This window comes from Choloepus didactylus, chromosome 12 (genome assembly GCF_015220235.1).
Source record: "Choloepus didactylus isolate mChoDid1 chromosome 12, mChoDid1.pri, whole genome shotgun sequence".
In the NCBI taxonomy this organism is placed as follows: Eukaryota; Metazoa; Chordata; class Mammalia; order Pilosa; family Megalonychidae; genus Choloepus; species Choloepus didactylus.
This window is the reverse complement of record NC_051318.1, coordinates 87,099,618-87,126,675: the sequence shown is the minus strand read 5'-3', so window position 1 is coordinate 87,126,675 and position 27,058 is coordinate 87,099,618. Positions and strand designations below refer to the sequence as shown.

Sequence of the window (27,058 nt, the reverse complement as noted above, 5' to 3'; positions counted from 1 at the left end):
TTTACTTTCCTGATTCCCTTTTTGTTTATTTATGATTACATTTGGGAACTCTGGGGGCACATTTGCAGGATGGGGAAGGACAGTAAAGGCTGAGAACAACTGAAGAATTCTGAACAAATAACAACAGAGAACAACTTAATTATTGTAGTCAGTGCCTTGATTAAAAGGAACTCAAGTGTATACAATTGAAACCTTTGACTAACTGTAAATAATTTCTCATGTTTATTTCACAACAGCTTGATAAGACTCATAAGCAGTCTCACTGGCAAAGCAAAGCAAATAATAAAGAGCAGCAAATAACAAAAGGATAGTTAGGGCATTTTAGATTTAAACTACCCTGTCAGTACATTTGCACACACTGGATAAAGTTCTGTAAAGCAAAGGAGAACTATTCTTTTAAAGGTGTCTAGAGCAATACCGTGCAGTTTGAGTATAAAATACTTTGTGGTCCTTCAGCTTCTGTGGTGATCTCTTCAGTTAATTCTTACTTTCCAGCATCTGGAGTAGGAAGTGATTTCACACCATGCCCAAGATGCGGGCCACCCACCAGCTACAGGGCATGATGACTCTACAGGCTGAACGGCAACCTTGATAATTATAAGGCCAGGGATTAAAGCCCCCCAGGGGCTCACAGATCCTCTGGCAGTGGGTGTAGCTCCGTCTACATTCAATACAGCAGATCCCTTCGTGATCCAGCCTGGGGTCAAATGTCATGCCTTCACCTTCTTGCTGCTGTGAAATGAAAGACAGTTATTTGTGGGTTTTGCTTCATAATGAGAAGTTTCTAGCATACACATTATTTTAAAATAAGACACTGAGTTTCTCACTGCTACAAGAAATCAGCATAACCAGCTGATATGGAGTTGTCAATCTTGTAACTTGCCCTCCTTCTGACTTCAGTGAACTTTCACCTGCTTAATCTGTCACTGGAGAAAGCTTGTGTGTGTGTTTGTGTGTGTGTGTTGCTTTTTTTTTTTTTTCCTTTTTTTTGGATACCTAAGTCTTTAATGAGTCATGGTTACCACTCAACAGTGACTCAACTTATTTTAAATTGCAAAACAAAAAGGGAGCATTATGACTCAAAAGTTGCCTTTCTGACACTGCTAATTTTAAGTCAGTGGTACGCTGATGCCTTCTTATAGTAATAGCTTTGAGAACTCCAGGGAGCACATTTGGAGACTCCCGAACTTTGTTAACAGATTTCAATTCCAGTTGCGTTGGCTTTGAGAACACTGTCAGGTCACTTTAGTTTCTCCCACCTTCATTTCAACAGCAGAATGGGGATGTTATCTCCATGGGGACAAAAGAGGTCTGTAACACCCAGAGAAAAGGTGCCACAAAAGTAAGTAAAAACCCAAAGACCTTAAACTTTACCCCTCTGGTTTCTATGTGCCATTATTACAGTTACATAAACACAAAATTACATTCAGTAAAAATCACCTACAAAAGTCTCCATTTTCACTGCTGGAAAGACCACAGGGCTGGACTGAACTTGCCCCTTGCTCAATTTACTTATCTGGTTTTCCTTTTCACGGATTTCTAGGGGTATAGATTCTGTATCCTCTTTAATATGGTATTGAATTATATTGCCAAGAAGCAGCTATCTTTCATGTAAATCCTTGCTTCTGTTTAAATCTTTTCCCTGGAGGGAGCAGTTTTGGGACGGAGGCCGCATGGAACAGGTTAGACCTTAGCAACGTCACCGAAAGCAACCCTGTTGTCTTTTCTGGGATGTTGTGACAATTTTCAAACACACTGAAAGGTGGTGGAAACAGTGTTCTGAGGACCAATACATTCATCTTCTAGAGTTAACTACTGTTAACCTTTCGTTAAGTTTGCTTTATCTGTGTTGTTTTTTTTTTTCCTGATATATTTTGAAGTAAAATTTGAAGTGACTTTAAAGAGAACTGAAGTGACATTTCACCCATAAGCATACTGGAACACGCCTCCAAAATACGAAGACATCTCCTTACACAACGACAAAGCCATTATTACACCTAACAAAATTAACAATTCCCTGCCACTCTGTTGTCACCAAAATATTGTTTATTGTCTTACTCTTACTCCATTCTTTTTTATTCTTCAGACTCATCTCTTTTGAATAGGTTCATCTGGGCTAGCAAAAACAGATAACCATCTCGGTAGTTATTTAATTGTAGGTGACCTCTCAGAGACAGGAGGAGTCAAAAAGCCTCATCTGAGTGTTCCTAACGGGTTTGTTAGGAATAAAAGTTGGGAGGAAATCTCAGGTTGTTGCTCTGAGATATTTCCTCAGAGGCAAATGTGAAGGATTGGGATCTCAGGGAGGTGCTTCTGCCTAAAGCTCAACACATAATCAAGGAAAATACTGATGAATGGATGTAATTGGAGTTTTTCAGGGGATACATTTCACCTCTGATGCCCTCATCTGTTGAACTGGATTCAGCCAGCCCAGCTAATTCGGGAATAAACTATATTAAATTTTCTGTTTGCCTATTCAGATTTTATTTCCTTCTTATTATTCTCTGAGCTTAGAGAATGAAGTACTGTGATGTTCTGAATTTTCTGATAAGCCATGGGTTATTTAAAAAATTCTTTTTGCTCTAAATCTTTCTAAAATATATTAGTCTAAAATGATAAACTAGAAAATGTATTTGTAACACATGGCAAACTGTGTAGGAATGAACAGGCTACATAGAAAAAAATACACAGATGACTTATCAAGTGTATGAAAAAGTGCTCAACTTTGTACATAGTTAAAGATGGGATGAGAAAACAACCAGGAGACACAATTTTGTATCCAAGAGATTAGCAAAGTTAAAGAAGAAGTTTGAAAATAAATGAGCCCTTTCATTACCAATTGCAAGTGTGTAGCTGGTGTGATTCCTTGGAAGGCAATGTGGTATTCTCCATTGAAATGTAAAATTCCCATTTACTTTGTCCCAGTGGACCCATGCTTTCAGTTTATATGCTAAAGATATACTTCCACATGTGTACAAGAGGTATAATAGCTGGGAGCTGAGCAAGTGCTTACTGTGTGCCAAGTATTGTGCTAAGAGCTTCATGTGCATTATCCCGTGTACTCCTTCCTATGAGGCATTTAACCCTGACCCTATGAGGCATGTACTAGGTCATACACTCTAACAGTATTTGTAACAGCATAACTTAAATGTCCATCAAAGCTGAAGTAGTGAAATTTCATTGCTTCTCTCTATATAGTGGAATACTATGTAGCCATTAAAATGAATGGTTCTCAGTATTTCAGTCTAAAGTGTTCTGTTTATGTGTGAGTCTGTCTCCTCGACTGCACTGTGAGCCACTGGGGCAGAAGTTACAAATGATTCTCTGTCTGCACAGGACCTGGAAATGAGCAAGTATTCAAAAAATGTTTGTTGAATGGATGGATAAAATGGATATAAAGGGAGAAAGAGAATACTTTGAGTCTGTGTTGACTCCAGGGTGCACTGTGGGAAACATTTTTAAAGAATCAAATTCCCGCTACGAATTTGTTTTCACAGATTTGCCTGTGACTCAAAAGAAAGAGAGCACAGAAAACAACTCTGAAAGAGGGTTATAGCTATTCAGGATTTTACTATTTGTATTTTAAAAAATAAATGAGTAGAAGTCTCCACTGAATACTAAGTGCTCATTTCGAAACCTCAGTAGAAACACCACCATTTCAGTGTTATGTCCATTGCCTCAGTCTGAGCAGGGCCTGGAAACAACATACTCACGTGGTAAGGGTTGTCTGGATTGAAGGGTTCCAAATCCTCTTGCACGCTGGGTCTGGTTTCATTGTTCAGTCTCCCAGGGCTTGTGTTGCCCTGGGATCTGCTGTTTGGTCTTCTTGTGGTAGTTTGAACAATTTTTCTTATCACTTCTCTTCTTTCTCTCTGGATTTCTGCAAAAATTGCTGTAAATTAATTTCTTTATCTTAAGAATTAAGGAAATTAGATCTGTTTTGTCAGGGAGAAACACATATACATAAGAAAAGATTACCAAAACATATACATGAACAGAAAGTATTTAGTTCTGTACTGGTGATTTCTGTAGTAATAAAGCATGTGTTAGAGCCTTGGGTTAATAAACATCCAGACATCCAGACACTGGTATTACAATTCTCGTTGAGGTAGACATTTGTAAGATGGTTGACAAACATCCACTCTTAACTCCCCTATTTTTCTTTGCCTGCCTCTAGGATAGAGGCTGGGAAAGTAAAATTCCACTCATTTTCCCAGGCTCCCTTACAATTAGAAGTGACCCAGGTAAAAATTCTTGGTCAATAGTGACATATAAGCAGAATATGCTTGTTCAGTTTCTGGGAAAGATTTGTGCTTTCTTGGTGAAGGGGATAGATACAGCTTGCTTCATCTTCCTTAGTTGAAAGTAGATGTGGGATCTGGAGCTATGGCAGCCACCTTGTAGCCATGAAGTGACAGCACAAGGATAACAAGCCAACACACTACGGTAGCAAAGGGGCAAGCTAGAAAGAGACTTGATGGCATCGCTGAGAAGCCTATAATGCCAGAAACCCCCTAGACTTCTGGTTATATGAAAACAACAACAACAACAACAACAAAACCCTATTTGTTTAAACCACTCTTGATAAGTATTTTGTTACTTGTAGCCCTGGGCATTCCTAATGGGTTGACTATATGTATATAAAGCGCCATAGTTTTCAAGGGGTATATTATCATAGTTGATTCTCTCAACAAATCCCATAGGATAGGAAAAGCAGATGTTTCTAGACATGAGGGCATCAAGGCTCAGAAAGTCCAGATGACTGGCCAAGATCACAGCAGGGGTGGCAGAGCTAGGAGCAGAATGTGAATTTCTCTCCTTCCTAGCACTGCCAAACATCCTGTAGCGTGACCTATGGCTGCGAAGCCACCAAGGTAGCAAGTACCACACAGCATGGCTCTAGCATCTCTCCAAGCCTCAGTTTCCTTTATCTGTAAAATGGGGATAATAACAGTATCTAATTCACAGGGAAGTGATAGAGTTAATGAGAATCTGTGTCTAAAGGTTTCAGCACAGTGTCTGGCATATAATAAGAACTCAAATATCAAGCGATGATAATTACATCATGCTTTGTTATTTATGAGAACTCAGAGGTGCTATAAGCCTGAGGTGGCTCCCACAGATAGTTTCCTGGCACTGAGGCATGGAAGGAGAGGCACTGGATTGACCTGGCTACAATTCACAGCTCCACTTCTTTGAACTAGCTGAAAGACCTAAGGCCAATTACTTAATCTCCATGAACCTTAGTTTCTTCACCTGTAAAGTGGGAATATTGGTAGTTACCTTGACAGTTGTTGGTAAAGATTAAATGAGGACAAAATGTAAAAGCTCTAGCATGGTGCCCAGACATCATCTGGCCTCAAAAGACATCAGTTCTCTCCCTTCCCTTCTTACCCATGTCTAGCTGCTACCCACAGGGTCTCTGAGAAATACAGCCACGAGACTCTGATGACCTAACAGGCCTAAAGAACCCAGGGAGGGGCTGCTGGACCCTAGGTGGGGAGCTTTAATTAGACTGCAGTTGTGAGAAGCTGGGCATCCTCAGAGAGGGTTTATTTTTCTTGACTTTCTTGTCAACTATAACCGCATTGATGAGAGACTGGGGAAAACCCCTTCATCTTTAGTGCCTATATTCCATCCAAATACACCAACATTTATTTAATCCTTTTTCCATTCAGGGGCATTTAGGTGGTTTCCAATTTTTCTTGTATCACACGTAGTATGTGTAATTCTTGTATGGATATTGTGATGATGCAACACTTAGATCTGGTCATGTTCTCGGGCTTTGAGGGACCAACATGGATGTTGGGAATGTGTTCTTTCCCGAAGGGAAGTTACTCACTGTGTCAGTCATTCTAGCACTGTCTTCCCACCCACCCCTTAGTCTCCCCTGCCCTGTTCTATTCTATTCCCAGAGCACCTTGTATCATACTATACAATTTTCTTCTTTAATATGCTCCATGTTTATCTACAGTCTTCCCTTGCTACTAATGTGAACTCCTCGAAAGCATGATTTCTTATTGATTTTGACCACCAGTTCACTCCAAGTGCCTAGAACAAGTGAATGGCACATTATGGGCTCTCAATAAATGTTTGTTTGATAAGTGAATGTACCCTGTAAAGTAAGGGGTTTATCCTTAGACAGAAAGTGGTAGCAGAGTTGGAGTCTCTTGTCTTTGGCTGGAAAAAGGTGACAAGGTATAGGAGAGGTAGTCCCTGGGTGGTGGAAAGCAAGGAGGCCCATTCCGAATGGAGGCTGATAGAGAATGGAACTTGGCAAGTGGCACAGAATTGTAAGCGGCAGCCACTCACTGGGCCATAGAGCAGGGATGGGCAAAAGAACTGTTCATTTAGCAACCCCCTCTTCAGCCTCCTATGATTGTGATAGACACTGCTTACCAATCATTGTATTCTTTCTTACTGAGCCTGCATATGGCCTCAGAAATTCTTCTCAACCCACTGTTCCAGGTAGCTCTGCTAGTAGCTTCTAAACAGAATCCTATTTGCCTCATCTGGGCTAAAGAAAAATCATCTTATCCTGCCTTTGGAACAGAACAGGCCTTGTGAGCCACAGGAATAAAGTTAGCCATGGCAGAATCAGAAGACTGGTGGTTTTAATGCCTGTATTTTCTTTATTCCCATGTTGCTCTCTCCTGGTGTTCAGTAACAGCTTACAGAAAGCACAGTCTATCTCAGCTGTGCTAGGAGAAAGGCCTTTTTGACCCCCCACACTTGAGCCAGGGCTGTAAAGCAGGCTGTGTGGGGCCGGTGTGGTGACTGCGTGACAATCAAGAGTGAGAGAACCTCTGGGGACAGCAGAAACTCAGGGGGAACGACTGAGACCCACTGGGTTCCTGCCCTTCCTCACCTGGAATAGCTCAAAGGTAAGCTCCAACCTAGCTTTGAACCCAAGGGACTCTTTACCTTCATTCACTCAGAAGCTGATGCTTGGACCTGAGGAATCTCAGCCTATACCCACAGCAGCTTGGGGCTGTCCCACAATTCTAGGTTTGAACATAATAAAGATTTGCAGCATGACAGCTCCTTAGTCCCTGGAAGGTGCAAACAACTGAGATTAAGGGGCAGAGCAGAAAGAAGTGGGAATGCCATAAATAAGAAATGCAGGTGAAGCTGTGTGTTCTGTTTCTGGCCTGCCTCCTGTTAACCCTGCTGTTCAGTCCCTTCCATAAAACACCCAGATGCTGTCATTTTCCTCCTCCTCCCTCTCCCATGGTAATTACCGAGATGCTGCACCGCGCATCTGATTTCTCGTTCTGGTTACATGCTCAGGCTTGTGACTCGCATGCAGAGGGGCTCGTGGGAGCCACACACAAATAGGGAGAATTCCAAGCAGCATTAAGTGATTTAAAATGTTACTTTTTTGGTTATGTGAATATATCTCAATAAAATTGCATTAAAAAAAAATGTTACCTTTTGGATATGTTGGTTTAAGCCAGAAAATAGGAAGGTCGCCACAAAGTTCTAAGACTTTAGGACTCAAGAAACTGTGGTCCTTTACAGGCTGGTCTACAGCCACCCAGATAAGAGCATCTTCTTCAAATTTAACCGGCATGATCTTGCCTTCCTGTAAAAGCAAGCAAAAAAGAAATGCACTGAGCAAAGAAAGCAATGGAGCATCCTGCATATTAAGATTCGTATGTTGCCAAAAGATTGTTTTGCCTTATAAACACTTAATGAGAATTCTGTGTGTGTATGTACTACACACTTTAAGGCTCTAATTGCTCCTCTTTGCAGCTATCTTTACAATATTCCGATACCTCCTCTGCCGCCCTGCCTTTGGAGAGCTGTACTGTGTGAACGTGAGCGTCCTGAGTTGAAGTGAAAATTACTTGATACCAACTTTGAGATTTAGGTTAATATGATATTTCTGATCAAAGATATTTTTGAGGAAAAGCAACTGAATGGCCCCGGAATCTTATAAAGGGTAGAGGAACCCTTCATTGAAGTGAAAATCCTTTGGGGTTTTGTTCTGCAGCTTCCGAGCAACAATAAAAAAGCAAGTGATTGGTTCTTTAATGTCTTTAGTTCAAAGTATTATTTAACATCAACTACTTCTACATTTCCCAGCTAAAGCAAAACATATTTCAGATGTTCCTCGCATCAAGCACACCACTGAGATTTCAAAGCTAAACCCTGGATTTTCTTCTATAGCAAGATGCTGAGAACGGTTTGATAACCCAGGAGACAAATTTATTTTGCCAGGTTGTTCCTTTCAAGTATTTATTAGTTTGCAATAGGTTGAAGAAATTAAAATGTTTTCTTCTTATTTTTAGCTAAAAGCAGCCCGTCATTTCTGCATTCTCCCTCAGGCTTATGGCTGCATTAAAACAACTTAAAGTTATTGGAGGAAGCTAGTGCTCAGGTAATCCAGTTATTTACCTTAAATTAAATGGCTCCATCCAGGAAATGAATGCTCTTTGGGTATAGCAGCTTTTTAAAGTTATACAAAACTGATGAAAAATGTATGAGAGCAAGTGGTACATAAATCTACCCCATCATAATCTAAAGTGTGTGAGAAAGAGTGGGGCTATTGGAATAATGCATATATATGCAGCCTACATGCTAGGAATGTTAAATAAATCTTGGGGTTCATACTTTCATCTCCCCCCGCTTCCCCTTCCTTGCAAACACAATCCTGATTTTGTTTGAGGCAGCCAAGTGCCCAGCCCCCAGGAGAAACCCTTGCTTTCTCATACTCTCCAGATATTAGGGCTGCTCAAAAGACCAGCTGTACCCAATGAGAGCCAAGACAAAGTATATTGGGGAGCCGGGAAGCATTTGCTTTTCCTGATTAAAGGAGAAGTCATGGTTGGCACTGCTCAACCTCTTCCTGACTTCCTTACTTGAATGAATGGTTTATGTTTGGAGCTGGAAGGAAAGGCAAAAAAAAAAAAAAAAAAAAAAAAAAATTAACAATAATAAAATAACAGAGATACTGGCCACTGAACCAAAGCCATGCACCTCCACGTTGCTTACTATGAGCTTAAGTGAAAACAAGAAAAGCAAATCTTATCTGTTGAAGTCACTCTACGTCTAGTTTTCTGCTTCTCACAACCAAACATGTTCCTAATTTGCAAAAACATATTGTCCACAATCATTTTTGTCCATCAGAGGATCCATCCTGCACAATACAAACATCTAAAACACAAGAAAAATAATCTACATCTAAGGCCAAGAAAAGAGTTGGATGCAGACAAAGATTTAAATGCAGAACATTCACCACCATATTATTTGAAATAGTGAAAAACTGAAGATACCTGAAGTGTTCAAGAATAAAAGAGTTAAAATACGGTGCAATCATGTACATATAATGCATCCATTATAACAACATTTTAGAAGAACTAAGGTTAAGTGAAAACAATATTAATTTACAAGGGTATAACTTCAATTATCAGAAGAATATTTTACATACATACTCATGAAGAAAATTCACCAAAACATTAACATTAGTTATTTGGGGGTGATGGAATTCCAAGTAATTCTCTTCACCATACTTTTATTTCCCAAACTTTCTACAATGACAATGTACTGCTTTTAAAAATCTGAAGAAAAAAAAAAAAACACTTAAAAGGCAGATGTGCTGCAAACCTATGATTAGATTTGGGTCAGCTGCATTTGGGGAACAGATCCTTCTGGAAGGAGAAGGGGAGGAGAGCTAGTTCAAATGGCCCCTTACAGGGAAAACATCAAGGATTATGGTTCTCTAAAGGCTTTGTAACAGGAACTGAGTGATATGACTGTGAAAAATACGGTAATGCAATATATACAGAGAGAGGAGGTCCTGGTCCCCCTTTTATACTCTGAATTAGTAAGTTCACACTGAAAGTATGGCCTTCAGTCCCGATCGGCACAGCTCACGAGGAGCAGAGACAAACAGGAACACAACCAGAGGAGAATGCCTGAAACAATGAAGGTCTGGAAAACATCTCATAGGATGAGTGGTTGGGAAAACAGAGAACATGATATCAGCTTAAAAAACTCACAGATTTGTTTTTAGCTTTTGTTTTGACACACCCCCTGCAGCTGTTCCTATGGGAGCAAACCATCGGGCAGTTTCCAGGCATTTTTGCTTACCCATATTTTTCCTCTTATGCCTTGAGGGAGCTGATACCTGCCGTGCCTCCCTCTCGGGGTACCGGAAAGATCACAAAAGCCATGGTAATAATAGCAGGGGCCACTTATCCATCGTCTCCTAGGAACTTGGCCCGTGAGGACAGCGCGCATACCCCCAGTGTGCAGAGAGCAAGACTGGGGCTCAAGGAGCTGAAGCCACCTTTATAACAAGTGTCAGAGCTGGGATTTGAACCCACGTCTTTCTGACTCACAAGTCCATTTTCTTTCCACCATACCCTGCCACAACTCCAATGGTTTACTTTGTAAACCCTGAGGCGTTATAAAAATGAAAAGTGCTATTTAACATGTCCTAAGAACTTTCCGTGCAATTCTGAAAATAAATTTCAAAAAAATCAAGTTCAAAGGCAAATTATTAAGAGTAAACGAAAGGAGTTTGTAAATCAACAACAAAAATTCACAGATTTCACAATGAAAAAAGAATTAGCTATATGTTGTGTAGCTTCATTGGGCTGCACTTGAACCAACAGGAAGAAACTGTAGGAAAAGCCAACTCAGCTCCATTAGAGCCCCCCCACAATTAGAACACGGAGCGCGAGCATCCACTGCTGGCAGAGCCCCCCCACAATTAGAACACGGAGCGCGAGCATCCACTGCTGGCAGTGTCCAGCAGAGGCTGGGTGATCTGCTGGCAGGGATTTTGCCATAGGAAAACCCACACTGAGTGGGCTCAGCCTAGAAGCCTTCTGTGGCCCTTTATTGAAGATTCCATGATGTGGAGCCACTTATGTTGACAATCACCGATCAGACAGTTCCCTAACATCAGGCCAATGAGGACCACGTGAGGACCAAGCCTCTTCATGTACTTTAAATTACAGTGTTAGGGGTTCAATGTGTCGTCCAGAAAGACGGGTGGAAGCCCTAGCCTCTGGCACCCACGAACGTGACTTCATTTGGAAACAGGGTCTTTGCAGATGTAATCAAGTTAAGATGAGGTCATTCTGGAATCCAATGGCCATAATCCAATCTGACAGGTGTCCTTCCAGGAAGAGGGCAGACAGACACAGAGACAGATAGGGCGAACACCACGTGAAGACAGAGGCAGCGATGCTGCCACGGGGTCTACCAGAAGTTGGAAAAGGCAAGGAGGGATCTTCCCCTAGAGGCTCTGGAGGGAGCATAACCCTGCTACCACATTGATTTTGGAGTTGTAGTCCCCAGATCTGTAAGGGGATGCATCTATGCTGTTTTAAGCCACCCAGTTTGTGGGGATTTGTTATGGCAGCCCTAAGAAACTAACATAGATGGTTTCCCAAAACATTAAAACAAAAGAATCTAAAGAATAATCTTTTGGATATAGAGTTTTAGAACCGTTGGAACAAAACCAGTTTAATTTCCATTGGCAGAGAACAAACAGGTTTTGTTATGGTCACAAACCATCCGACTACAGAATGAAGGGGCTGTGCCTTCCAACACCATCTGCAGACCCTCTGCTACGGTATACTGGTACCCACCAGCTCGGAGGAGATGCTCTTCTCGGTTTCAGGGTCCACCTCAGGAATGTGTGCCTTCACCTGAGCTTTGATGTAGCACTTCTCTCCTCCAGTGAAACGGATTCCTGTGATGCCCTACGAAACACAAGTTTATCCATCCATCCACCCATCCATTCATTCATTCAAGTGACTGAGCGTTGACCGTGTCCCGGGTACCGTTTCGGTGCTGGGTTTAGGAATAAACAGGATGGATGAAACCCAGCTTCATGGAGCTTCCATTTTAGCATGATTATCAGTATCATTTTATTGATTCTTATTAGTCACACTAAAATTGAGATTGTTATAAATAATAAATAAATATAAAGTTAGGTAGTGAAAAGTGTTATAAAGACAAAGCTGAGTATGAGGATAGGAAGGATGGGATGGCACTTTAGATGGTGTAGTCAGGGAAGGCCTCCATGAGCAGCTGACATTTGAGCTGAGACATACCATTGCTCTACCCATCCCTGCAAGCCCAGATGAAATGCCACCTTTCTTTCCTCCAACCATCCCAGTCTACACAGGCACGCCTTCCTGACTTCAGTAAGCCTTCTGGTCTGTAGCACTCATTTGGCCTTTAGCCTGTGTTGCAGTTGTTTGTCTTTTCCCTCCCTGATCATAAACTTCTTGAGATCAGTGTCTAAATCTTTGCTTTTTGTTTTGTTTTTGTGGCCCTACAATGGTTCTCAAAAACATGTTGGTCAAATTAATTAACTCCATGAATTCAGAATTTTCTTATGTTGCCGAAGCTAGAGGAAATAGTAAAGTTTTCCACAGCACCAGGAGCTTAATATTCTCCCAGACCTTACTCAAGGGCTTGGGTCCTTTCTTTTTGTCCCCTGTGAGATATAAACAGTGTCTCCTCCTCATCTGCCTGGGGACCAACCCCAAGGAAAACATCAGCTGCAAAGCTCCAGTCTTGGCTGACAGCTTGGCCTTGGTTTTACCCACATGAGGGACAACAGTACGCTGTGTCCCAAGAGTGTTTGCTGTCACACTGCTGGTTAGCTTCATGGCTAACAAGCAGCCAAAAATAGCATTAAAGGTCTGCAAATTCTGTGCAATTGGGATGTAGTCACCGACACGGTTCTGAGCCTTGTCAGTCTTTTGTTGGGTTGAGGCATGTGTTGGAAAGATACAGAACTCATTCAGGCATCGGTGGTAAGGAACGAGGGGAAGGAAACCACTTAGGAACTGAGGGGTCCTAGCTCAGGACTCAGCTCAATTCAATGAAGAATGAAGTTAAATCTAAGTCCGTTTGAGGATATTCATGACAAGTTATACCATGTATCATCTCAGAGCCAGGAGCCTTCCGGCAGCTCAGTGGGAACTGAGCAGAGAAGGGAAGGCACCTTGTCTCCCCAAACTCCTTATTATTTGCCTTGAGGCCCGATGGGCCATGTACACGATTGTGACTCATCTCACTTATCTCTCCAACACCACCGAGAGGGAGTGGCAGTGTCCCCGCTTTACAGAGGAACATCTCCAAGGCTTACTGCGGAGGTTCTCAGCTGTCGTGCATCAGAATCACCTGGAGAGATTTTTTAAATACCAGTGCCTTGGCTGCTCTCCAGAGATTCCCATGTACGCGGCCTGGGGTAGACTCAGAGTCCAAAAAGCTCTCCAGGTATGTATCACATACACCCAGGGTCAAGACCCATCAGTTTAGGGCGAAAAGGAACTTGTTCAGGGTTACAAACCTTTTAAATGACAGAAAGAGCCTTTGGTCCCAAGCTTAATTCCAGTTACGCTCCCCCATTCTTCTGTATCAGTGGCTCACAAACTTTTCCTTGTATCAGAATCACCAAGAGAGCTTGTTAAATAAAACACAGACTGTCTGGCTCCAGCCCAAGGTTTCTGTTTCAGTAGGTCTGGGGTGAGGCCCGAACTGTGCATATCTAACAACCCCCCAGGTGCTACAGGAGGCCTGAGGAACACACTTTGAGAACCACTGCTCTGTACTACGCTGTATCCGGAAGGTCTCCTGCTCTTAGGCCGCATGTAAATCTAGGACTCATGGTTTGAAAGACAGAAAGCAGGGCAGGGGAAGTACTGCTTCCCCATGTGATATGTTCTCTTAATTTCCAACCCTTATAGCTCCGAATGTGAGGTGCAAGGGAGGGAACCCCAGGTAACCAGGGCCATATCCCCAAAGGAGAGGGTCGGTTCAACTGAAGGTTTCACAGCCCCAAATGCGAATCTAGTACTGAGCGAGCTCTGACGTTCTACATGCTGCAGAGAAGAACTGAAATCCCAGGCTGGGACCTGTGGGGAGGAATTCACATGTTAGCCAGCATGTTCAGCTACAAGGTCACATCAAGCAGCAGATACATTAAGAGATTAAAAAGAGGAAATTAAAGGAAGCCCAAGAAAGCCAAGCAAACCTCCCGCTTTTGTAATCAAACAAGGCCTTCGAAGCTGGTGATAATGAAGAAATTTGCTAACAAAGGCAATGTGCGAAGATTCCAATGATCTAATATTCTTTCATCAAAGGAGCTGCATAGTCTCTCATCTTAGATGCACATTTTTTCTTTCTAGGTGGTCTCATCTATTTCTGCGGTTTAAACCACAGGTTCCCAAGGGAGTACTTGAGAAATCTTTGGGTAATTTTTTGTTGTCGCAGAGACTGGAGGCACTACTGGCCTTTTAATTGGCAGACTGGGGATGCTGGGTCCTTGCAGAACTAACTGTCCTTGGTCGTGCATGAAAAACCTGTTTATAATTATCTGTGCCCAGAACCTAAAGCCGTTTTACATATAAACACAATGTGATTTTTGGCATTGTTTTGATGTACACTGAATTTCCCAGGAATGCAATTACTGTGAAAATGGAGAGAAAACGGTACTTTGTTTTGTTCACTGTTTGAGAAAATTACATGGTATTTAATTTGCCAACACACTCTTGTGACAGTCTGCCTTTGAGACGGTGGCACTGGCAGCAATTTGACTTCCAGGGCACATGTACTACCTTATTATGTCTTCTAGTACGTTGGGCTGAGTATAACATTTGAAGTATATATTTTATTATCAATTACTTTCATTTTCTTTTCCTTTTATGCTATAGTTGGGGACTACATCAATTTTTGAAATCAATAACCTACATATCTACCTGGTAGCTTATCTTATCCTTTTTTTCTCCTGCTTTTGTTAATTACGATTTTCAAACATTCACAAGTTGTAAGAATTTTACAGGGAACACCCATTTACTCACCAGTTTATCTGTTCATTTCAAATCAGGATTTTTGTTATCTAAATGATGCATGAGATCTGAGAGGGTTGGATTAAACCAACGGCACTGATCTTGAGGGTATGGCCCTCTCGAATATAACTCAGACAGTATGAGCTGTCTTCATTTTTGGATTTGTCAGAGCACGGGGCCTGGAGCGCCGTTCCCCTCAAGAGGTTCCTCTTCCATTGGACTCTCCAAAATTCTTCGTGGGGTCTTGGGATAACAAGGAGGTTGTTCATTTGCAATACAGAACTTTTCAGAATCCGTCCATACCCCACACACATTCAGCCACACTGGGCTACATAGAACTCCCGACCTGATCTGTGCATTTGTGTTTATCATTCTTTCTGGGCTGCAATGCCCTGCCCCTACTTCTCTGCCAGTTGGAATGCTATATGATTCAATTGTCACCGTTTCGGTGAAACCCGCTTCAGCCCCGATTGGAAGGGTGGCCTGCTCTCCGTTCTCCCGCAGCACCGGGCTCACCATCCAGCCCTCCACTGCGACACCTTTCCCGGCTGACCTGAAACCCTTCCTGGGTGCCTGGCATCTCGGAGATTGGACTGTCAAGTCCAGGGGGGCAGGGAACAAGCATCCGTCTTCTTTGCACACCCCCATGCTTAGCCTTGTCCCCTGCACACAGTAGGCCTGAATTCAAATACAAATTCAGTACTTCTTGAATTTGACCAGTGGTTTAAAATACAGGAGAAAGTAATAGCCCAAGTACCATAGTGGCAGATTCATGTGTTTTCAAAGGTCCAGGCTTGTTTAAAACCATAACAGGGTCTATTCATCAAAAAAAAAAAAAATGTTCTCCTCATCAGTTCTGACTTAGAGAAATGTGGGAGCTATCAAAGAGAATTGATCAGTGTATAAAATATTTGTGGTCCTGTTAGCCTATGAGAACAAAACACAATCAATACCATTATTAGAAAGAACCAAAGGATTATAAAACAGAAATATAGGTTTGGGAATTAAATATTTTAAAAGTATATTCCTGATACATGAACATCTTGAGAGAGACGGAACTTTTCTTATTAATCTTTGATGCTCCCTTTGCATATCTCGACGTATGCAATTTTGTTTTGGATGGAATGAGGTATGTAGGGGAGTTACCTTTCTATACTGAGCAATAGAAAAAAAAATGAGTTTGCAGTAAAAGCCTTTAAAAGGCTTAGAGAAACTATACTGGTGCAGTGGACAGAACCATTTGCAAAGCTATGACTAAAATAAGTGCAGCCGGGAACGTACAGGGACAGAAAGCCTGTCCCCAGGCAGAGAGCACTCCCCACACAGCCAGGCTTTGTCCACCAGCAAATAACACCTCACATCACCGCAGCACCTTTTGCTCGATATTCAAAAGGACTTGTGAAATGTGTTTTGGTGCTAACAAGGGGGATGTTCTTTCATTCAAATAAAGCATCTCTCATTTTATCCATTAATCTTAAGAAAGATGGATCAATAAGATATTTGTAGGACAACAAGCTGTCAGAGGAGACATTATTTTCAGGACTCCTTTTTGATGTGAAATCTCACCTACTCCATCTACAAAGATTTAACACGAGAACACAAATAGTGATGTCTCTTCCTCACCTTAGAACATAGAAGAGAGTAAAATACTTACGTTTGCCAACCGTGAATTAGGGCTGCAGTGACACTTTGGTTTGCAGATGTGCACTGAAGCATGGACACAGAGTTTAATGTCTCAAACTGCCTGCAGATTGAATTTGTGTTAAAAAAAAACAAAAACATATTCTCCCATTTCAAAGGAGACTTGAATGTTTTATATGCAGTAACAGGCCATGGTCAGAAAACATGGATAAACTAGAGGAATTTCTCCCTGCTAATTTTTTGGGATTAATTGGTAAATCAGAAGAATTGAGAATAATACTTTAAATATATCCCTTCTGTTTTTGATGAAATTATTAAGTCATTAAGAGTTCTCTCCTTTCTAGAAGTTCAATTTTCAGATCTTGCAACATGCTAAGATAGTGTGAATAAAATCTCACAGCATTACAGGAAATTGCTTTGAAGTCTTTTGCCAAGACTTTATACAATTCCAAGAAGAACCTGCTCTTTTTTGGTGCCAAGATGTTGTTGTTTTTTCCTTTTGAAAACATAAAGGACAAAGCCTGTTCTTTTCTCCAGGAGAAGATGCAGCCTGATGTATGTGGATTAGCGGCACGACGATGCTATAAGGAGCATTTACCATTTGGATATGTGTGAGAAATGCTGCTTCTCCTTGAGTTAGAAAAGTCCCCCAGGCTTGCCAGGCTCAACTCTCTAAATGCATGAAATATACTTACATTCTGGAAATCACTGACTTCAATTGCTTCTTCAGCTCCACTTCCCATTTTAAAGGTCTCCAAGTTGTTCCCAGCATCTATTTCCATTGACCCATCTTGTAATTTCCCATTGATACTCATGGTGTAATGGACATTGTAAATCTGGAAGTGAAAGTAAGAGTTAGTGATACTTTCTTTCTAGAGCTTATCTTTAGACCTGCAGTATATGAGGAGGCTTTCATATTTTTCAGAGAGATGCTGACTCATCCTTAATAGTAATACACTTACATACTAGGACTTCATCCATACAGTAATCAGTGGCTACAATTATTTTTAAGATATATCTTAAAAGTAAAACCTCTGGTAGGCTCTAAGACTTATTCATGTAGTTCAGTGACTTGCAGTCGTGGCTGGACACTAGCAGCATATGGGTAGCCTCTTCAACCACCATGCCCTGGCTTCACCTTGAGCCAATCAAATCAGAACCTCTGGGGAAGGGGGATTATGCACAGGTATGTCTTTTTCTGAACCTCAATTCTACTATGCAGCCAGAGTTGAGAACTGTTGATGGATAAATGGAAAATGGGAAAGTGGAGGGTTAACAGGGCTATTCACTGAATTATACTGTAGTGGCATCTTCATTTGAAAAGTTCTTTTAAGTCTTTGGTCAAGATTAGGCAAGGAGGGTGGTATAATGAGGACTGCAAATAGTACTGGGAGATGCCTGATGTAGAGCAGCATTTGAAGAGAGCAAAGTCAGCGTGCACATCTGTTTCAGCTCACAATGAGGAGCTACTCATTTGAATGTCTCTGTGGGACAGGCACAATGTCGTAGGGCATTTTGTTAAAATGAGATGGGGCAGTGTTCTAGTTTGCTAATGCTGCAGAATGCAAAACACCAGAGATGGACTGGCTTTTATAAAAAGGGGGTTTATTTGGCTACACAGTTACAGGCTGAAGGCCATAAAGTGTCCAACGTAACACATCAGTAATCGGGTACCTTCACTGGAGGATGGCCAATGGCGTCCGGAAAACCTCTGTTAGCTGGGAAGGCACGTGGCTCGCGTCTGCTCCAAAGCTCTGGTTTCAAAATGGCTTTCTCCCAGGACGTTCCTCTCTAGCAAGCTTGCACCTCTTCAAAACGTCACTCACAGCTACACTGAGTTCCATCTCTGAGTCAGCTCATTTATATGGTTCCACTGATCAAGGCCCACCCTCAATGGGTGGGGCCACACCTCCATGGAAATATCCCATCAGTTATCATCCACAGTTGGGTGGGGCGCATCTCCATGCAAACAACCTAATTCAAACGTTCCAACTTAATCCCCACTATTCTGTCTGCCCCACAAGATTGCATCAAAGAATATGGCTTTTTCTGGGGGACATAATACATTCAAACTGGCACATTCCACCCCCTGGACCCCAGAAAAACATATTCTTTTCAAATACAAAATACATTCATCCCACAATACCACAGAAACTTAAATCATTTCAGTAACAATAGTTAAGTACAAAATCCCATCAAAATCAGTTTAGGTTTGGTCAGTTCTAAGGCATAATTCCCCTCTAGCTGTGGATCTGTGAACCTAGAACAAGTTATGTGCTTCCAATATACAAAGGAGAGACATTCATAGGATGAACATTTCCATTGCCATAAGGAGAAACAGTAAGGAAAACAGGGTTAACAGGAGCAAAACAGTTCCTAAAACCCGCAGGACAAACTCCATTAGATTTCAAAGTCTGAGAGTCACTAACAAAACAACGTTGCATCCTTGGGGCTTGAGAGAGCGGGAGCCTAACCCTTCCCAAGGGCCTTTTCTGCAGCCCGTTCCTCTCCAAACACTTAGGTGAGTGCTCCAACATTTCCACACATTGGGGAGACCACCTTCTTGGCTCCACCCTCCTCAAACATCGGGGCAGCTCCCGGATTCCCTTCCATCTCCAGGGCACACGCTCAACCCCTTCAGAACAGTGTGGTGGCAGCCAGGCTCTCCCCAATTCCCTGGAAATGTGCTCCACCCTCTTTGGGACCTGAGGTGGCAAAACTCTTCCAGAGCATCGAGGTGGAATGCCCACCCTTGACCTCTGGGGCAAACTCACCCTTTCCATGCATGTGGGCTGCTCCGCTCTCCCAGCCCGAGACCTCTTGACTCCAGACCTCAACCTCCATGGCTCTGTCTTTGAAGAGATTTTTCCTTTAATTTTTTCCTTGTCTGTCTCCTCCAGTCCAGACCGGCAATGGCTCTGTCTATAAAGTTCTTGCAAAAATTCTGTTGGCTTTGCATGAAGCACACAGGGGTCAAAGCCATCAGACAACAGGAGTTTCCACAAATCCTTTCTGGATAATTCCATCTCCAGTCTTGGCTTGTACTGAAATGGTGGCTGGGTTCCATGTTTGGTTACATCCTCACATTGGGCTGTAGCTTCTGGGATTCCACCCCCTGGAAGCTCATAATTTTCCAAGCCATCAGCTTCTGGTTTCTTTGAACCCAAGAGTTCAGTTCTAAGTTTATCTCTCTCTGCTCGCATTTTACTATAAGCTGCAAGGAGAAGCCAGGATACATCCTCCACATGTAGTCTGGAGATCTCCTCAGCTAAGTATTCCAGGTTGTTGCTTCCAGATTCTTCCTTCCATATGACACCAGGACTCAATTTTGCCAAATTCTCTGCCACTTTAAAACAAGGATCGCCTTTCTTCCAGTTTACAACAACATATTCATCATTTCTGTTCAAGTCCTCATCAGAAGTATCTTTAGAGTCCATATTTCCACAAACAGTCTCTTTAAAGCAGTTTTGGCCTTTTCTATCAAGCTCCTCACAATTCTTCCAGAAACTTCCCCTTATCCATTTAAAAAGCTGTTCCAACATGTTTGGTATTTGCAAACTCAGCAGCAAAAAGCACCCCACTTCTCTGGTATCAAAATCTGTTCTAGTTTGCTAATGCTGCAGAATGCAAAACACCAGAGATGGATTGGCTTTTATAAAAAGAGGGTTTATTTGGCTACACAGTTACAGGCTGAAGGCCATAAAGTGTCCAAGGTAACACATCATTAATCGGGTACCTTCAATGGAGGATGGCCAATGGCGTCCGGAAAACCTGTTAGCTGGGAAGGCACGTGGCTGGCGTCTGCTCCAAAGTTCTGGTTTCAAAATGGCTTTCTCCCAGGACGTTCCTCTCTAGCAAGCTTGCACCTCTTCAAAACGTCACTCACAGCTACACTGAGTTCCATCTCTGAGTCAGCTCATTTATATGGCTCCACTGATCAAGGCCCACCCTCAGTGGGTGGGGCCATGCCTCCATGGAAATATCGCATCAGTTATCATCCACAGTTGGGTGGGGCGCATCTCCATGCAAACAACCTAATTCAAACGTTCCAACTTAATCCCCACTATTCTGTCTGCCCCACAAGATTGCATCAAAGAATATGGCTTTTTCTGGGGGACATAATACATTCAAACTGGCACAGGCAGGTAAGCAGGGAGAGGGGAGGAGGAGTCAGCACTGTGGAAAGAGAGCTGATCCAGGAATCAGAAAAAGCGTGGCCACTCCATGTAATGTCCCTGCCTCTTGGGAGTTGCCTCGAGTATAAAATGAAGAAGTAAGACCTCACAGGCATTTAAAAAATTTTTTTATTTTTATCTATGTCCTTTGAGCTCTGAGGTTTCACAGAGGAGGTCACAGGTGAGGGTGGTAGAGCAGGTGGGACTCTTAACTCCTTTCTCCCCTGTCTGCCCACAACTCAACCAGAGAGACGGCTTTTTTAAATCTGTTTGATGTGTTGGATTTCTGAGTAAGATTTTGCTAGAAAAAAAAAGATTCTGCCTTACTTTAATCTTTTTACTTTTAAGTTTGCCACTAAATTAGGTGATAAGCCTTTGGCACCATGCCAGTACACTGATTTAAAAAATAATTCACATGCTCTCCTGCAGACTGCAAAAGACAACAGGTGCTCACTAGATCTTTCTGTGTGTTGTAGGGGTATGTGTGGATTTCTTTTCTTTATTTCTCTCTCCCTTTTTTGGGCTTAGAAGCATATATATCTTAAAGGGAAGGGATGAGAACTGGAGAAACACAGTTGCTCCTTAATGTAAACTCAATGGGTCAAAGCTCGAAATAGCTCAGATTCAATTCACGTCTGTTTTTATTCCCTCATGAAGAACGACTGCTACGTGGACAGACACTGGAAAAATTATCTGTTGTTACTGGATCATTACTTGTAGAAACCCATTTTTACAAAACCCACAAAGCCCTGTTTTATTTTGTCAGAAGAGAAATGCTGATAAATGCATGTAGAAATGGCTTTGCCATCCAGCACTTTTTGAGACAACAACATGCATTCTGCAGAATAGAAAGTATCAGCATCCTATTTCAGCTCACACCTCTCTCACTGCCCCTCCTTCCCTCCTTCTGATGAACTTGGATTCCTGCAGTTCGCTGTCTCCCAAGCTTGCGTGATCTTTAAAAACCACTTCTAGGGTTTCTCATTTAGCAGAGCTGGAGCTGAGCCCACTGATCACTTTGCATTTTAGTTGGTCCTTTGGATCAGGCAAGTATGAGCAACCTGTTTTCTTTGGCTCAGGTAAGGCTTAGAAAGGGGGCCAGGTTCTGTGCCTGTGATCTCTGAGCACAGGGGTTGATTAGGACTGTCAAAGGGAGCACGGCCAACAGCAGCCACGTGAGTTCCTGCTGAGCAGCCCTCACTCGTGTGTGACTCGAGACTCTTCTTCGTAAAGCATTGCACGTAAGCATTGACTAGTAAAGCAGTGCAAAGCCTATGAAATCTAATGATTGCTAAATTCTTTGCAGGTCTTAAGAAGCCAAGATTGTAACACCAGAAAAGCAGTCCCTGGTCCTAATGACACTTTCCTCCACTGCCAGTCCTCACCACCATCTCCTCAACAAAGGCCCCCTAACTAGGTACTGCATCCTTCCTCACGTAGCTTCAGTCCATCTTTCATAGCTGTGCACTGGTTTCGCCGACAGCGGCGAGAGCCCTGTACCCGCTTTAGGCAGCGGGTGGCCGGTCAGCAGCCGTTTCCAATGTCCTGGGCTCCCAGCTCAGGAGGAGGCTGTGCTGCTGGAGCCACAATCACATTATCTGCTCTAAGTCGATGGAACTGTTGGTATCTGAGGCTATTATGATCCAAGTTCATTATTTGCCAAAATTCTGCTCAATATGGTGCCTTTTACAGCCAAGGATATTTGCTAATGAGTTTTTAATAAAGCCTGGGTTCTTGAAGACTAATTACATAGTGTTTGGAAAAATGTCTAGAAAAATCAATCTGAGAAGAAAGGTCCCAAGCAATGATCTCATCCCTTTATCCCACAGGGTAGGGTTTTTCGTTTGCTCATATTGGTGGGGATTTCCCATATTTCAGTGCCTTGTTCCATTTGCAATAATAGGGATGACAAATGGCCTCAATACTTGAGCCCAGTCAGTTGTCCCGATTATTAGCTCTCTGATGCTGCAAAGTCCTCCAACTACATTCACGAAAACCTGTCCTACAGGGATTTATCCATATGAAAAGGAGCTGAATTGCAGCCAGTTCTCCTCCATAAATCAATAAAGAGGGGCAGAGGCACAACTAATCCCCAAAGAGTGGATAATCCATTGGGTATAGAGATGTCTGTCTGTTTGACAGAGACTTACCTTTTTTGATTACGTTTTGTTTGGGCTATTTAGATCAGGAAAAGGACTCCCAGGCATGTGCTATGCGTAGATGGTGCCAAATGTATTCTATTTGTTATTTTGTGATATGTTTTTCAGACTTAAATTATATGACTCGGCATCAAACATTTTTGGGAGAGTAAAAACTACCTGTGATTTTCTTCATTCTTCTGCATGTATAGGAAATAGCAATAACTTTGATTTTGGGCAATAAAATGTGATTCACTATTCCTCTGTATTCTTAGAATTTAATACTGTGCTCCTGAACCAGAGAACCAATCATCTTGTAGTAAAGTAAAAGATTTGAAAAAAAGAGAGTCTCACTTAGTAAGATCATCTTGTCTCTCCTTTTTGAAGGTAGTCAGTTAGCCATGTTTGCCTTGAATAATTAAATGCCAAACGGTATTCATTTTAATATATATCACAACCAAAATCTTTATCAAAACGAACAAAATAACAAAGCTATTTTTATCTTCAAATGACCTCTACCCTTGAGGCTTTGTCATCTAGAAGATAGCATTTACATTCAGCTACCATAAAATTTCCCAAAGGGAAGACACTCTAAACCCTCCTATTTATGGAAATGTAGACATTGAAATTGGTTCTCATGTTCAGATTTGCTGCTTTCATATATGAGCATCTGGCCCAGGTTCTATATTTAAAATACAAAGACATTAGGCATTTTTCAAATATACACAAAATACTGTGCAATTCTGATTTTACAAATCGATGCTTGTAAATTTGATATAGCCTCTAAAACAGACTCAGCCCTAAATGACATGCTTATCTACATTAAGCATTTGAGTTAAAAATACAAATTATGCAGTGACTGCAGAAGATGTGATGTGTAAAATGGTTGAATTGCTTTCAGCACCATTTTCTCTAAGTACTGGAATTCGGTCATGCTTTGAATTTCATGGTGGGAGAAAAGGAAAAAGCCGCAGTCACAGATCCTCTGAGGTTAGTGATTAAGAAACAGCCTTTTGTGCACACCCTAGAGATGGAATTCTTTTCCATTAGTGGTAATCAGCTTATACCAGACCTGGCAAATGGTCATCAGGATAAAATGCCCCCTTTTACATAGGTGAACAAAATTCTGAGTATTGGAAGAACACACTGGAATTCTGCCCAGTAAAGTTAGAAGCAGTTTTTATACTCCTTGGGGGCCCATGGAGCTTTAAAATAAATAGTTACATACAAAGAAAGTAGGACAGCAGTTGGCAAAACTTTTACCATTAAATCAAGCAACTAGGCCAAAACTGATTTTTAAACACTATTTACCACCATTAAAGAAAGTAGACCTTTTTCTTTTCTTTTCTTTTCTTTTTTAAGAGCAAGACAGCGCTGATTAGGAGGTCACACACACACACACATCCTCCTGAAAGGTCAAATTCATCCTCAATTACTGGGTCTGAATGTCCTAGGGTTAAAAATTCACAGCCTTTCTCGGCTCGGAGAAGCCTTAGAGACCATTCAGTTCCTTCCTCCTTCAAGGACGAGTAAACCGCGGCCAAAGACGACCAGCCTTATCCACGGCGCACACTGCTCAGTGGACGCGCCAGGCCCCAAGAGCCGAGAAGGCCTTTCCTCATCCAGTCCATTCATTTCTGCATTTCCCATTGCTCTTACTCGATGTTTCAGCACTCTCTCTTAAAGCCCTGACCTGCTTGTCTACGAAGTTGCCTAAGGCCAGAAAACAGCGTCGCGGAATTGGATGGAAAAAGGGAAGGGCGCCCTGGGCGGGCGAGGTGCACGCGCCTAAGCTGGTGCCCAAAGGGCAGCGGCCAGCTGGGGCCATCCGGGGCGCCCCGGCCTCCTGCTGACCAGCACTCTGGCTCCACCTGGGGGCGGACTTAGGGATCAGAGAGGGGTCCCCGCCAGCCCGCGCGCCTCCCGGCCCCGTGCACCTCCCCACTCCGCGTACCCGGCCGGGGTCCGCGCCTCGCGCGCCGTCGTCTGCACTTACGTGATTGTCGCTCCCCTTCCAGAAGTAGAAAGCTCCGATGGCCCCGAAGAGCAGCAGCACCGCCCCCGAAATGAGGACCACGGCTCCGACCTTGAGCAGCCGCGCGGCGCTGGACGGCTTCACGGTCACTGCGGCGTACGCCTGCGGGCCCGGGCCGGAGGGGCGGGTCACGTCCGGCCGCCGGCGCTCCGCGGTCCCTGCGCCCACCCCGGCCCCGCGCGGCGCCCCCAGGCGGTCCTGAGGGGTGGGAGCGGGAAACGGCTTGCCCTGAACTCCTGAGGGCGTCCCCTTTCGCCGCGCTCCCTCCCAAGGGGACCCCTGACCTCAGGCGTGGACGGGCGATAAGCTAACTTCGCTGTGTCAGGCCATGGCCTCCGCGGATCTGCACATTTTGACTCCTCTTCCTCCCTCTCCTCCACACCTGCGGCCTCTGCACACCCACACGCGTGGGGCGCCCACCCCACGCACACATTTGCACATGCATATTCTCCCCCATCCCCGTACTCGGTGATACAAATTCCTGACGCCGGACAATGGAACCGGACACCCGAGCGCAGCCCTGTCCCTGCGCGGGAACTAGCCCGGCAGCCGGACAGAGGATCCCGTGCCGTACTCACTGGGGGACTGCAAAACTCGACGTCGTCAGGCCCCACCAGGGCGATGGGAATTTTGTCGGAGTTCTCTGCCATGGCTGCGGCGGGAGGAGCGTGAACCTTGGAGATTCTGCTCGCGCCCTGGGCTCGGTCCTGCGGCCCCGACGTGCCAGGCATTTCAGCGTCGCTCACACACGGGCGCGCGTGCACACTGTACACTGTCCCGCCCGGGCCAGCCCAGCGGTCCCCACCCCTTCCAGCGCCTCACCTCTCCCCTCCCTTCTCTCTCCCGCTCCGGAGCAGCGTTCCGGGACGCCCCCTCCTGCCTCTCCCCAGTTCTCTGGCCAGCAAACAGCATCCTGGTAAACCTGAGTGGGACAGGGTGAGACTGGAGGCGCTGGCTGTCTTGGCGTAGAACAAGGATCCCAAGAAATGCTAAATTCCCTGGACTCTTTCCCCCATTCAGGGATCTCAGTTTCGGAGGGCTTCTGCAAGAAGCCTGGCTGAAGGCAATTTCCTGCAGGGTCTTTGTGTGTAAAAAAGGATAGCGGCCGAGGTTTGGCAGCGTTACATCACCTTTACAGTGGCCTGGCCTTGCTGGATAGTGCCTGGGACTGGAGCATGGGGCAGGATCTTAGAGATGGCCCCAGGGGTCTGGTTTCTCTAGGAGGAAGGTATGACTGCAGCAAAAACAAAAGCCAAGCAGTAGAGGCTAGAGGGAAGGAATTGGGGAGACCAAAATAAGGGTGCACAATTAAGTAAAACACACACACACACCCAAAAACAACAAAGACAAAATAAAACATTAATACTTCTAAAGGGACAGCTAAAACCTATATTTTAAAATAAATGCTGCAAAGGGAAGGCTCTTTTCACTTTTGGAAATGACGTCTGCCAGTAATAGGATGACAGGGTGCCTCACAGGGACCCAGGCTGAATTCCGATTGGGTTCTCACTTTGTGGCAGGGGCTGTGGTTTCCTGAGCAGAGGGAAGGGAAATGGGCAGGGCTGCAGCAGGAGGGTGAATGGGAGAATCAGGGAAGAGAAGGTTGTCAGTGGGGTGATGAAAAGCGTGATGGCAGTGAGGCTAGAAAGGAGGAGAAAAGTGGAGGAGACTTCCACAGAAGACACTGTGGGACCTGACAACCGTGGGGGTCAGGGGAGGCTGAGGTTTGGGGGCCAGGAAAACTGTGAGATGGTCAGAGCACAATGGAGATGATGAAGTTAGGTGGAACAGATTTAAGAGGGCCAGGGTAAGTGCAATTTTAGGTATGTTGAGCTTGATATGAGGAATAAAAAAGGATAGCCAGGGAGAGAAGTCCTGGGCCTGCGTTGGGCCCAGGGCAAAGCAGCCTGCACATCCCTCTGGGCTTAGGGTGCTGGGAAAACCTCCAGCAAGAGCTTCTGGAGAAGGGTCTCACTGTCCAGGCACAGCTATGGCTGCATTGAAACTCCTCCTTTCCCAAGGTCTTTTCCAACAGGCAATCAGTGAAGGAGGAAGAGAAAAGTAACTCTCAGAGACATGGGAGGGGATCCAAGGTAAAGTAGGGCATGGGATAAAAAAGGAGAGTTCAAGTAGGATGGCTTGGCAGTGTCAAATGCTGAAAAATCAGGAGAATGAATATACAGAAAGATCTTTGGATTTCACAATTAGGAGGGCACCCTAACCAGTAAGATAACAGTTGCATTGGCT

General features: G+C 43.6%; 1 protein-coding gene across 2 annotated transcripts; it reads right to left on the bottom strand.

The window, feature by feature from the left end:
• On the bottom strand, positions 1 to 25,753 carry CNMD (chondromodulin). Of its 2 annotated transcripts, none has more exons than XM_037800278.1 (7): positions 25,634 to 25,753; positions 24,773 to 24,913; positions 17,159 to 17,299; positions 11,607 to 11,720; positions 7,432 to 7,585; positions 3,714 to 3,880; positions 1 to 732 (listed from the first exon to the last, which is right to left on the bottom strand). In XM_037800278.1, the coding sequence occupies exons 1-7, from the start codon at positions 25,721 to 25,723 to the stop codon at positions 517 to 519; spliced, it is 1,023 nt and encodes a 340-aa protein (XP_037656206.1). In that variant the 5' UTR covers positions 25,724 to 25,753; the 3' UTR covers positions 1 to 516. The 2 variants fall into 2 exon arrangements, with proteins under 2 accessions (XP_037656206.1, XP_037656207.1); XM_037800279.1 differs by having other exon boundaries at positions 1 to 729.
• Between the last annotated feature and the right edge of the window lie 1,305 nt (positions 25,754 to 27,058).